Source organism: Notolabrus celidotus, chromosome 5 (assembly GCF_009762535.1).
Source record: "Notolabrus celidotus isolate fNotCel1 chromosome 5, fNotCel1.pri, whole genome shotgun sequence".
NCBI classification, from domain to species: domain Eukaryota; kingdom Metazoa; phylum Chordata; class Actinopteri; order Labriformes; family Labridae; genus Notolabrus; species Notolabrus celidotus.
The window spans coordinates 31,676,910-31,690,587 of NC_048276.1; the positions used below are offsets into that span (position 1 = coordinate 31,676,910).

The 13,678-nt window shown below is 38.9% G+C and overlaps 1 protein-coding gene across 2 annotated transcripts in view; it reads right to left on the reverse strand.

Annotated features, from left to right (window-relative positions):
- The window catches only part of si:dkeyp-23e4.3 (rho GTPase-activating protein 7), a 117,582-nt gene that overhangs the window by 21,207 nt on the left and 82,697 nt on the right, over window positions 1-13,678 (reverse strand). For both annotated transcript variants that reach the window (XM_034684476.1, XM_034684477.1), the window contains exons 2-7: window positions 6,402-6,473; window positions 6,199-6,280; window positions 5,215-5,278; window positions 3,048-3,673; window positions 2,727-2,934; window positions 2,234-2,632 (exon numbers count right to left, since the gene is read on the reverse strand). In XM_034684476.1, coding sequence (XP_034540367.1) covers window positions 2,234-2,632; window positions 2,727-2,934; window positions 3,048-3,673; window positions 5,215-5,278; window positions 6,199-6,280; window positions 6,402-6,473 — 1,451 coding nt within the window. The remainder of the gene's footprint in view (window positions 1-2,233; window positions 2,633-2,726; window positions 2,935-3,047; window positions 3,674-5,214; window positions 5,279-6,198; window positions 6,281-6,401; window positions 6,474-13,678) is intronic.

A 13,678-nucleotide genomic window follows, 5' to 3' on the forward strand; every position in this document is an offset into this window, starting at 1 on the left:
TTCATACAGGTATCACCAAATTCAAACTTATAAAAGCTCTGTCTCTGTAGCAGTCTGGTAGCTGTAGGGAGTGTTTTGATGCTGCTGGGAAGCAATCTACGAGAGCAATTCAAAAACTCTTACACCCATTAGTTAGTTTTAAAATAATGGGATTTAATTCCTGAATACAGAGCCAACATAAAGACTTTTTACAACGCTCATCAACTTCTCTTCAGCTGAGTGATTCAGCAGATATTAAGTCTGGCGATCGTCAGTGAGGATGTAATTCCTCACTTCCTCTGAAGATCTTAAAAATAAAAGGTTCTCATAGTTCCATTACCTGATAACTTCTACAATGACGTCAATGTCAATACAAGCTTGATGGCTGCCATCTTTTTGTCAAACACGGTTCCAACTTTTTCAAAATGGCTCCCAAAAAACACATTTGAAATGAAAATGACTAATGTGACCTGTCAGGAAATATGAAGTTTCAATCCAAGATGGGATATGATACGAGCACTCAGAAATGATTTCTGGCTTTATGGTGAAATCCCAACTCAATATGGAGCAGAATCAATAGAGAGAGAGAGAGAGAGAGAGAGAGAGAGAGAGAGAGAGAGAGAGAGAGAGTGGGGGGGGGGGGGGGGCAAGCATTTGTTTCCATTATTTTGTTCTTCTTGCATTCGTTTCTCAGGCTTTTAGCCTTTTCATTCTTATATATTTTCACATTTCATATTTCTGATCTTTTAATTGTTTTAATCTTTTATATTTAGTTGTTTTTAGTCTTCCAACATCGTTTTATCTTAACTTCTTGTCTTAGCCTTTTTTTAATCTTCCTTTCTATCATTTCTTTTTGCCGTCACCTCCCTGCAGGTTGTTTTTCATTCTTTTTCATTGTCTTCCTCCTCTTGTATTCCTTTCTCTTTTATTGTATTTTAGTTTCTTTCCTATTTGTAAAGCACTTTGTAACCCTGATTTAAAAAATGCCATATAAATATAGGTTATGATAATGATGATATTTCTTCTTCTTCTTATTATTATTATTCGTATTCTTATTATATATTTGTTTAGTTAGGTGAAACACTTTGTATCCTGTTCTTACAGCAACAAACGGCAAAATCTTGGTTAATAAAATAATGAATAAGTAATTGTAATCATTTTCTGTTTATCACTCTCTCACATTCTGTCTATTTCTCTACATCCACAAAGTCACACCAGCAAAAGAAAGACTGTAACGACTGCAGTGTAATCTTTGATGGCAAATGCAACCGATCAAAGTCCACTGAAAGTTTCTGTTTTGTTACAGAGACGCTCAGAGTGTTGTTTTATGTGTGTGACCTAAAACCTAAATGAGGGTTTCTGATGCTTCTGTAAAGCCACGAAAGTCAATTAGCAAAAACAAGAATTTCACCTTGAATATGACTGGAGTTGGTCGCCAACTTGCAACTTTTTGTGCATGTTTGCATCTCTGGTGTAATGAATCTTGAAGATCTTCAGAGAAAGTGAGGAATTTGAATCATTTTAAAGAATCCTTTGTGCCTATCTCTATCAGAATTTGAAATAGTAAATAGCCTGTTAAGGTTGGGACAGTGTTATGGTGCTCTCTAAGAGTATGCTGTGTGATGTATGACTGTGTATTATTTATTGTATTTTTTTCATGTGTTCTTGTTGTCATTTTGATCTTTTAAAGAGCAGGTAACGTGAGCAGCACTGATGTCAAAGACCAATTTCCCTACGGGGACAATAAAGGACATCGTATCATATCTTATTGAATAAACAATTCAATTATTGATATATGAAATGAGAGCAGTGGCAGACGAGAAATACGAGAGTTCTGTGTGGTAAAATCAACATTTTTTATCAATGGAGTCCGGTGACTGAGCAGACGGTGATGTAACGGCTATTTCTGTTTGCAGAAAAAGCATCTCAGTCCAAACAAGGAAGTCTGTCTTTGTAGGGACACTTTTGATAACAATCTGAGTCTGTGATGAGCAAAAACAGGAACTTTTCATGGACGTGCATTAACCAGGCACATCCTCCTCAAAGGGTTACTTTGCAGCCGTTACAGTCTGTCGATCTACTTGAGCTATTCAAAAACTGTTGTAACTTTAAATTATTTTCTGCCCAAAATCTATAAAATACACCATGGTTTAAAAAGTACTTGAAGTCTACTTAAGTCAAATCATCAAAGCTATCATGTCTATGTTTTCCGAAACATCTGAAATGTGCATGATATCACCTCACTGTGACTTACCTCTGACTCCTCCCCCATCCGCTCTGCATCACTCCCGCTCCCCCGACTACTACCATCACTTCCTGACAGCTGCTGGTCGTCGGGCATGTTGTCGTAGATACTCAGCCGATGGTCCAGCGCTGCGACTGGCCCGGGGACGTTACCGGAGGAGGAAGATGAAGAGGGGTCCTGGTTATTGGTGGCCAGAGATGAAGGGCCACGTCGACTGCTGTTCCGCCTTCGGTAACCGTGGAAGCTCCCGGTCCTCCAGTTGACGGAGGAGTCGATGATGGGGTTCAGGAGGGTGTGTTTGTGAGCCAGAGAGGTGGGAAAGGTCCCGGGTTTGTGTCCATGAGGGACCTGGAAGACCAGACTCTCATGGCTGACGTTGTTGTTGTTATTAATCTGGTTTCTGTACTCCTAATGGGGTTTAAAAGTAAGAAATCATGATGAAGTGATCTAACACAACACAAATACATGCACTGCTCATTTTCCCAAACTAAAAGACCCTGACCTCTGTTCCTGTGTAGTTCTGGTTGCTCTGAGGCAGATCCCCGGAACTGCTGTTGGAGCGTTTGCAGTTACTCCTGACCCGGGTGACAGGGCTTGGCGTGCTCACGGTGCTGCTGCTCTCTGATTGGCTGTTACTGCTGTTGCTGCTGCTGAGGGTGTGAGGAGATGAGGGGGAGGAGGATGTACGACTGCTCGATCGACCATGCAGGCTGAAGAAGAGAAGGAAAAATACACTAAGAAATAAACGCAAACTTCAAAGTTTTTCCAAAACCTTTTACAAATGTACTTTTTTTTCCAGAAACAAGAAGGTAGACATCCTCACCTTGACGGGCAGTGCAGTCTCTCCATCTTCTCCTCCTCCTGCACCAGAACAGGCCTGCTGATCATATGCCTGCTCTGCCCTCCGTTGTTACGGCCTCGACTATGAGCAGTGTGGAGAAGGCCAGAGGTCCCTCTCAGCCTCAGCTTCTCCATCTTCTTCAGCAAACTGGAGCCCTTTTTCCTGGGCGGTTTGTCCGGGAAGCAGCCTTCAGCCTCCAGAATCATGGCAGAAGATCCTCCGCTACTTTCACCAGGAGAGGGGGGTCCACTGAACGAGGTGTCCAGAGACTGGGTCTTGTTCCTGGAGGAGCAGCGGGAGGAGCTCCTGCTGGTATCCTGGTCATCTGTGGTGCTGGCGGTGGCTGCTGTTGAAGTATTAGTTACGTCTTTTTGACTACCGTGGCGCCCATTGTGGCCTTCGCTCTCTGTGCTACTGGAGCTGTGGATGGAGCAGATATCATGGTGGTCGCTTCCATCACACAGAGACACGTCCTGGGGTCCCGTTGAGCTGTCAGACAAGTTGAGGGCGTCCACAGTGGAGTCCAGGCGTCGCCATCGACGAGTCCGCCGATCATAGGACCATTTGGGGCTGATGGCGCAGAAGTCGTCCTCATCACAGTCGTCTCCCTGGAAGAAGAAGAGTGGTTCAGACAAGTACAAAAAGCACTCAAACATCCCAACAGAAGAAACAGTGATACTTATATTTACAGGGAGGGATAAACAGGCACGCATAAGAAAACAAAGATATTGAGACATCCTCATTTCAAGAACCTTGACAAGTTAATTTTGCTCACCCTATCGTCAGATAATCTTACACATTAAAGGAATCTCAGGTCTTATTTTTGGCTTATAAGATCTTGAAATTAAATATTTATTTGGACTTGTCTGTTGAATGTGGCTTATTATGTCTAACAAACTGTTTTCTTTTTACGAGAGATAAGACAATAATCTCTGGTTTATTGATTTTATGAAAGTTATATTCAAGGAGCCCCTTGTCTGTGTCTGTTTTGAGGTCCTTCTTTTCTCTGTTATTTAACTCTGATGATATTGTAAAGTTTGAGTGAAGTCCAACCCCCTGCAGTGTCCAATTTGTGACTGATATTTCATACGTGTATCAGTTAGTTCAAAGACTTCTGCAAAAGCTGCTCTTGTGTATCTTTGGATAACGCTCCTCCGATTTCCCTCCTCTCTCCTTGATCCTCTCTCCTCCCGTAAAGTGTATAAAGAGAAGGGGAGTGACATGGGACCTACTGGCCTCTCTTTGGCATTTTCAGCCAGCCCCAAGTGGACACTTGAGGAACTGTAGTTTCTCACAATTTCACATCAGCTTAATTTCCCATCACCGGAGGTTGTCACTTTACTTTGGCACAGGGATCTTTGGGAGATTGACTCACATTTGAAGCCAGCACCAAGTGGCCACATGAGGAACTGCAGTCTTTTCGCACTTTAAAGTCTACTTCATTTTCAGATCTCATGTGTGGCATCTTGTACAGATGTTGTTTGATAATAAGTGGAAAAAAATGGGAAAATTTTAGTTTTAATACCAATATATATTTTCTAAATATATGGAAATCAGTCTTTAACTCTTTAAACAGAAACAGATGATAAGACGTGATGCATGATAAGAGTTTATGGCTTACTTTTGAAGTCAGGTGGTGTGCTGTAGTGATTGCAGAGTTTTGTTCAAGTGTAGAGAGGCTGTTGAAAGTACATTTTGTTTGCCTTGATTGCGTATGTAAAAAATAGATTCTATATATTGGCTCATTTGAAATGATAATACTTGTTTTTGTTTCCATTACGGCATCTGTTTGCAATGCAGAGCTATCATCATGAATCACCCTACAACTGGACTGATCTCATCATGATTACATAATATTACAATTATTATATTGTTATCAACATAATACTCCTATGAGAGCATTTTAGGTTGGAGGCACTGAAGATGTAGATATCTGAATCATAATGTTCCCTCCTCTCTTTTTATCCTGGAAAGAGAAAGCAATGAGGAGGATGAATGTGAGGAGGAGCCCTGATAAGTTTGCATAAGACAAAATCAACTGATGTTTAATGAGCGGATTTCACAGTGTGACATTCCCCACAGCTCTGGACGCTCCTCCATGAGACCCCTGCTGTGTTTGAGTTTCTCGGTATTTGCTCACAGCACTCACTCTGCGTTTTGATCTCCGCAGCTCCAGCCTCATTTCCACGCTTTTGTTTAAAGTGCTTAATCTCCTGAAAGAGGAAGAAGAGAGGAAAGAGGAAGCCTGTTAAACTGGCAGTACCACACATTAATATTGGCTTCCTGGGAAAAAAAGAACATTTACACTTAACCTATAGACCAGTGGTGCCCAATCAGGGGATCCTGAGAGGTGTAGAGAACTATGTGTTTTTTTTCAGCCTTTTAATGTGTTAAATGTGTATCATTGTTTCCTTGTCTGCGCTCCCTTACAGTCACATCCTGTCAGATACACTTCATGCTTCTCAGAAAAAACAAACTGACTTAAGCACATCCCAGTTTTTCTATTGGCTACTTGTCCCAGTAGACATTGAGTAGAGGAGGAATGGCGAGGATCACAGGAGTTTTTGAACTTTCCATAACTGTAAGGCTCTTTTCGTAACCACCAGCTAAACACTACCCACAAATGTAGTATGCAGAACGTACTGCATACTACATACTGCGTTTGAAGATAGTATGTAGTATGACTGTTCTATTGGATCTGTTTGGTAGTATGCTGGGCCAGGTGTCACTGGAAAAGCGGAAGTAAACAACGGCCAAGCTGATAGGGAAACTGCTTCTTTAGCACTATCCAAATATGGTCACTTCTGGTCAAAATTTAAATGATAAACTGAAGGCTTCAAAACAGAGCACACAATCACAAAGATGATGTCAAGATGGCTGGGTTCATTTTTTTACACTTTCCTTAAGTTAGAAAAACAAACAAAAAAACTAACTTTGTGATCTGAACCGTCACATGAGTAGAAGAAATGGTGCCTCGGGATCACAGGAACCACAGTTTGCTGAAATCTACTGTAAGTGTATCTAAAGAGTGTACTCCCTGCTGCATGGTTGCATTTGATCTAACAGGATTGTAAAAGCTGCGACTAACAGTATCACCTTGTTTGAACCGCATCTGTAGAAAAATAAAGTTTACCTGCACAGTGAATCCAGAGCATCTTTATCCAAGAAGTTGTGATCACGCTTCACCCACTCAATGTCGATGGGGAACCTGCAGTCTGAAACACAAACAAGACAAATGAAACAATAAGACGCTGCCTGAGACACTGTTTGGGTTTATCTGTATCGCCTTGTTTGTGTGTGTTTGCTGCAGGATTACAGAGACAGCCTCATATTTACCTTTGAATAATTGCACATACTGAGGAAAGCCGGCCGCTCGCAGCCAATCACAGGCCTCCTTGGCTTCAATCTCTGCAAACAGCGAGAAGGAAAAACAGCGTTAGATTCAATTATCATCATTTCATGCTCGGCCCACTTTAAGAGGGCAAATATTTGCACTTAATCAGTCGTCTGTTTATGAAGTTTAATTACATTTGCATTTGGGCATAGAAAAAAAAAAGGGAGAAAAACTGGAGGCACCAGGCTATTAATTATCTGTGACACTTGGAAGAGGCCATTTTAATTACTGCTAATTGGTTGAGTGCTGGGATGGGAGCTTCTGAGAGAGAGGAAAATAGATTTTTATTCATGTTTCACTCCTCTTCATCTTCTTTCCATCTGCTCCACTTCACCCTCTGATGTTGTTTTTCTCACACGCGACTCATCTGCTGGTGATACCGATGGCAAAGAAGTGTCTCATACACATAAGATTAACTATACGGGGTGTTTTTGTGGAAGACTTTCTCACTTTGAGTGGGAAATGTGAAGGACTATTGGTTTACTGAAAACGAGTAACAGCTCGACTTCTTTACGGTTTACTTTAAAGGCCTTTGTATGATTTATATTTCAATATTACCTTTCAAAGTAACCAAGGTCGAATAATATTTATAAGAAGACTAGAAAAAGGAGACTTTTGTGAGCTGTACTTCGTCGCTAATGTTTTTGAGTGCATGTGTCTTACATCAGTGCCCTTTTGGTGCAGGAACACGTATGTGTTGAGTCCGCTAAGAAGTGCAAAAACAAAGAAGGCTTTTAGATGGCAAAATCAAGTGATGAAAAATGTCTCACTATAGCATGCACTCACATCAGTAATTGGGTCAGCAAATCTTAAAATGAGCTAAATTATGTGGCAGAGACGACCCTGTCTACAGCGGTTACAAGTTTAGCTTTCACGGTTTTCCCAAGAGGAGCTTCTCAACTCAGGGGCCAAGCTGACCGGATCCAATCTGGGTAATGATACACTTACTATTGACAAGTACCTCACACAACCCTACATTAAAAAAACAGAATTATCGTAATGAAGCTGACAATCGTGGCAAAATGCTGTGCATTAAAAGTGCAATTAGGATTAAAAAGCTGGCTCAGAAAAACAAAGAAATTGAGCATCAACTGCTGAAAATATCTCTCCCTCAATGTTCACCACTTCAACTACAGAGTATGAAGTTTGGATATCTTGTGAAATTAGCATTATTATGCAAGTAACAATAACAACACACCTGTTTCTATAAATTTAGATCATAAAACTGAAACTTAGCAAGGGCAAAGTCAACGGCTTCTAAGTCCCATTTCATAAACATAGGCAACTCAGGAAAGTTGAAAATAGATAAAACAACCAAGAGAGGATGAATATTCACAATGAGTGATGCATTTGAGAAGAAAGTTTGGTAACACTTTATATTAACTACACACTTTTAAGCATTATTAAGCATTAATTAAGCATTTATTAATACTTAACTCATCATCTGTAAAGCATTGTTCATACATTAATACTCATTTATATATCATGTACAAACACAGTTATAAATGTTTTATTATTCATGAATATGACTCTCTATAATGTGTTAACTAACTCTTTGTTCATACTTTATAAATGATGGATTCACCAATTACAAATGAGCTATTATGGTCATTATAAACCAGTTATAAACACATTTATAGGTTATGATTCTAACATTTAGTAAGGGTTAGTGAACACCTTATTACATAGCAAATTATGATTAATCAAGGTAGTCACAAAGGACTTATAAGCTGCTTGTTCAAGGTTTTGTGAGCTGATCTAAAGTGAGGACTTTATACGCTTTACAAATAATTCATTAATGAGATTTAAGACCAGCAGCACCTTAAAGCACAGAATCCAAGTTATTGTTCAGTTTTGCAGCTGCATTTGAACTTGTGTTTACAAATGGTTTTATACAGCCAGCATTTAAATGTTACTGTGTCTTTCTAAATATTTGATATGTCATATTTTATTTGATTTTTTCCACTGTGAGCACTTTAAGTTTGAGAGATTTTCTTTTTCAGTTGCAGAGTATTTTAAGTTCATATGAAGAGTTATTTTGATAAACGCGGTTTCCTTTTTAATAAATACAAATTTAAGTACATGTGTTGTGTCTGTTTCCTTATTCGGTTGAATCAATATCTGTGACTTCTGTGTTTTAAGGTGCTGCCGGTCTTAAATCTCATTAATGAATTATTTGTAAAGCATAAAAAGTCCTCACTTTAGATCAGCTCACAAAACCATGAACAAGGAGCTTATAAGTCCTTTGTGACTACCTTAATTAATCATAATTTGCTATGTAATAAGGTGTTCACTAACCCTTACTAAATGTTAGAATCATAACCTGTAAATGTGTTTATAACTGCTTTATAATGACTATAATAGCTCATTTGTAATTGGTGAATCCATCATTTAGAAAGTATGAACAAAGAGTTAGTTAACACATTATAGAGAGTCATATCCATGAATAATAAAACATTTATAACTGTGTTTGTACATGATATATAAATGAGTATTAATGTATGAACAATGCTTTACAGGTGATGAGTTAAGTATTAATTAATGCTTAGCTAATGCTTAAAAGTGTGTAGTTAATATAAAGTGTTACCGAAAGTTTTTTTTTTGTTGTTATTGTTTTTTTTTGACAAACACATGATTTTTGCATGTACAGGACAAGCTCTGCTATTTTTAGAAGTACTGCCTAGTCCACAGGGGGCGCCACAGTAGTAAGAACCCAAAAGTTCCTCACAGGAGCTTTGAGATTAAAATTAAAAAATGCAGTGCACTGTGTCTACTTACGTGTTGTCTTTTAATAGCGAAATTTGTGTAAACACTGAACATGTTTCAGGTTGTTTTTTGTCAATAAAGCAGAAATGTTGACATTTTGATCGTCTTAATAAAACCAAGTTGAAATCTGGTGAAAAATGTAGTAAAATTGGTCGTGAACAAACATAGTTAAATGTTGGTGATAGTGCTCTGTTTGGTTCCAATTCTTCATGAAGAGAGGAGGGCGGGGAGGACAAATTAATCACCATCATTTCAGGTTCAAGCACAACATAACTGTTAAACTGAGAAGCAAGGTTTTGGGAAATAAAGGTTAATGTACAATGAAGGAAAATGCACAATGTACAACAAGGATGTGACTTGGATGAACTTTAACATAGGGTTAATCCACAAAAACTCAAGAAAGAGCTTAATCCTGCTTTAGGAACTCAAAGGCAGATGAGGAAGAAAGGGACTTTTTTAGCATCCATAATTTCTGTTTTTTTGTACTATTTCATACTAGATAAAAGTAAATGCAGACTGTACTGGAACACGAACAGAGTGGAAATTTTACAAATGAGCCAAAACATAAAGATTTGCAGTATTGAAGCAGCATGTCATTTCAAACATCTCATGAAATACTTCCTTTATGTGATTTTTGTGTTTTAACCACATTTGGCTTATATTAGAAATATGTTTGTGTTGGTGATAAATGCCTCAAGAAAAAAAAAGTTGTTTCAACCAAGTCAGTGGCTCGGTGGAATATAAATAATCCTCTTGTTTTTCTTGTGAAGATGGCAGGTTCTTCAATAAGCCCTTAAAACACACATAAACAAACAAACCCAGATACCTGACTGGATGCTCGACATAAGAAGGCATCAAAACACACTTAAGATGAGAACACACTTAGACTAACGTTAATGCGCCTACATGTATGTATACAACCCATCGACCTCCTCTTCATTCAAGAGCTTTTGTGGAGACTCTACAGCACTACGAGAAGAGATTGAGTGGAGAAGAAAAATATAATACAACATCCTTGATCCCAGATGTTTACAATAAGCAGCCACAGAAATTATTGTCTCAGTCTGGCTGCTTGGATTTAGAAGAGGATTTAGATTTTCTGAGAGGTCTGAAAATATTTGTACACCACAAACCTCTCTGAAATGTAAAACCTGCTCTCTCTCTCCATGCGTCACTGTGAGAATACAGCCAAGGGCATTTCTTGTTTTCATATTCAGACAGCATGAAATATGGCCGACATTAGTCTCCACTAAAGAACAACAACAGCAGTTTGCCCATGACGGATTGGCTCTTCAAACACTTTTTGTGCTTTTTTACTGCCTGCTTATTCACTTCTGGAGAGTTGAATGAAAGGCATATAATTCACATCTATTTTTCGGTGACTTTTCAAAAGTTTTTCTACAATTCACTTGACAGCAGGATGGAAATCTGGCTTATAATGTGCTGTTGTTTCACTGGACTCCCTGCAGGTCAGGAGACAGGCATGATATGGAGCAGCTGGTCCAGATTTGTAAACAGTGGTGGGCAGTTCAGCAGATATCAAAATGACAGTAAAGAAAAGACAGCATTAAAGGTTGTAATACAGCAAAGAGATTAGAAATGGATTGCTAAAATTGAGATTGCATTAAATGACTAAAAATAATAATTAAAAAAAACATTTTTCCCTCTCCTGGTGTTTGAGGTGGCTGTCATCATTATCTAACATTATTATTATTATACTTTTTTGTTTCTATTTTTGGCAGTATAACTCTAGAAACCTTGAACTTTGAGGTAGATTAAGGGAGAATTTCCCTTATAATAACCTTACATGTTATCCAAGAGTGCCCACTTAGACAAGACTACAAATAGAGCATTTTCCTTTGCAACATGCTTTTTCATAATAAAAACAAACACTTCTCTCAAAAAAATGTTGTTTTATGCCGATTTTCAGTTCATTTTCAATACCTTTTCTTGTCACAGAAGTATGTGTTTTATACATGCCTATTAAGGTTTGCCCTATGCATTCAATGACTACACATGGGTTTAAAAGTATTTTCATTTTAAGATCCAAGGAAGGATGGAATTTAGAAGTTTTGGAGTTGATTAATATGATCCAATTATCCTAAAATGAATTGTACAAGATTCCCTTTTAATAACTTTTCCCCCCAATTAAAACTGGAAGGTGTCCCATACAACAGTGCGGCCATTATATCAGTGTAAAATGCAGAACGCTGTATTATTTTGATTCACTATGTTTAACCAGAAGTTTGTGCCACACCCTTGCCTAAGACATGCCCTGTCATGACTGCCACCACCATTATCTACTGCAAGTGACCTCACAACTGATTCAAATTCACCCTCAGCCACTCCCCTGCCCAAAGCATACTAAGGTACTCAGTGACAGGGTGGAGGGCTGGTTTGATTGAAGACACAGAAAGAGGCCAGCAGAGGTGGATGGCGTGACTCTTGGTGAACTGGTCACGGGTGTGGGTCCATACTTCAGAACTTTCAAAGTTAGTGTAGGCTGAGCTCAACTATACCATGCCAGCAGGTAGGCAGACTGTAAATCCCACATGATGAAAACATTTAATGCTGGAAAAAGCTACACAGCTGCACAGAATCTGCACAATGCAGACACAAACACAGTTTTAACCTTTTATCTCCTCTAGAACAACCCCCCTAAAAAAACAGACTGCATCTTATATACTTACCTTTTATATACGTGTAGTTATGGTAGTTTATTTCTACATAAACCATGGGCATGATGTCCTAAGATTTCAGATCTGCAGGTTTTCAGGTTGTGCATTATTGTCTGTTAGTTGGGAGTGGACAGTTTTGTGACAATCTGAGCAAAATGGATTACATTTTCAAAGATTTTATCTGAAAAAAAATGCACATTTCATAGATTCTCCTGGTTTACCACGCTAAAGATTTTAATGGACAAGTTAATGACATCCTGTCTCAACAAAAATAATTGTGCCTGCTATCTCTTCACAGCACTAAGTATGTACATTTCGTGTCATGGTGTGTATTATTTATCTTTCTGTGGCGTTTGCATCACCTAAACTAACATTGAAATACAGAAATCACAAATACTATAACAGCAGTGATAGATTTTCAGTTGCCAAGGTATTGAATTGAATACTTAAATCACTGAGTGCAGAACTCCTTTTCCAGTGTCAGGATGGAGATGTGACACTTGAGATAGAGAGGGGATAAAGTGTGCTTTCCAAGCGGCGGTTTCACATGTCCGTGAGGGGATCTGTAAATCCAGGGATATGTGGATGTACCAGAGTTAGAGCCCTGAGTTTAGAGAGGCCCCCACACCACTGGGAGCAGCGTTCTGATCCGTAACTAACGCTAGAAAAATACACAATGTCGTGTTTCCAACCTTGAGGGTCACAAGTTAAAAGCTCACGTTGTTTAAACCAGTTTTCCACTTTACTTTGTACTTAAAGGCGACCCTGGCTCACAGCTTACGTAGGAAGCCGCTGTTAAAATGTTTGAGGTTACTGGCCTTAAAACCTGCAGGGAATCATTTTAGCAGAGAGTTAAAAGGTATTGTTATTTGAATTATCTCAAAGTCCTTGAGTGAAGCATCACTCTAGGGCAGGAATGGATACAAAGGGATTGGAGTTGCTGAGATGAAGGCTTTGAAATCCAAAGAGTAAGTCAGGAGCCAGTACTACCAAGATCAAGGCATAGAGAAATACATGTACAGTATTTCTAGAAATATTAATGAACTCCTGCTTTTTAGCTGCAGGTTGTACACTTCATTAAAGGAGTAAGAGCCAAGAGGTAATGAAGCCTACGTGGAAGTGCATAAAACTGCAGTTAATCAAGTGTCAAAACTTTGTTTAAATTTTTAGAAAACCAAAGTGTGACATGACAGAGACTAAGTTTATGTTCGCTACAGCATAACTGCACGGCCAGCTATAAACTCAAATGACAAACAAACTGTGATGGAGGCAAAAAGCACACAGACACTGACTGGATTACTATGAAATCAGAAAGTAACTCTAAGACAACTTGATCTTAGTCTTGAATAATTATCAAGTTCTTCTTTAATCTCAGGGATTAAAGCAAAACAATTTTATTTGACCAAAAATGTTTTTGACAACAAATCATACTACCCGACCATCAACCTACCATGCCACACATGTAAGATCCTTTTTTTCTGACAATCGGTCACTTCCCAAAGGTTTTCACCTAAAAAGGAGTACACTGGGTACATGCCTTTAGCCCAAGGACATGTACACAGTATACTGTCCTCTAATACAGGGGTTCCCAAACTTTTCAGCCCACGACCCCCAAAATATAGATGCCAAAGCCTGGGACCCCGCTGTCCCTCAAAGTGATTTAATGTGGCTACATTTAGCTGGTCTGCAGAAAGTGACTCTATACCTTTATGAGCATGTGGCTGTGTTTCCTGTGCCTTTATGAATTAACCTACTGCTACTTATGCTTGTGATAA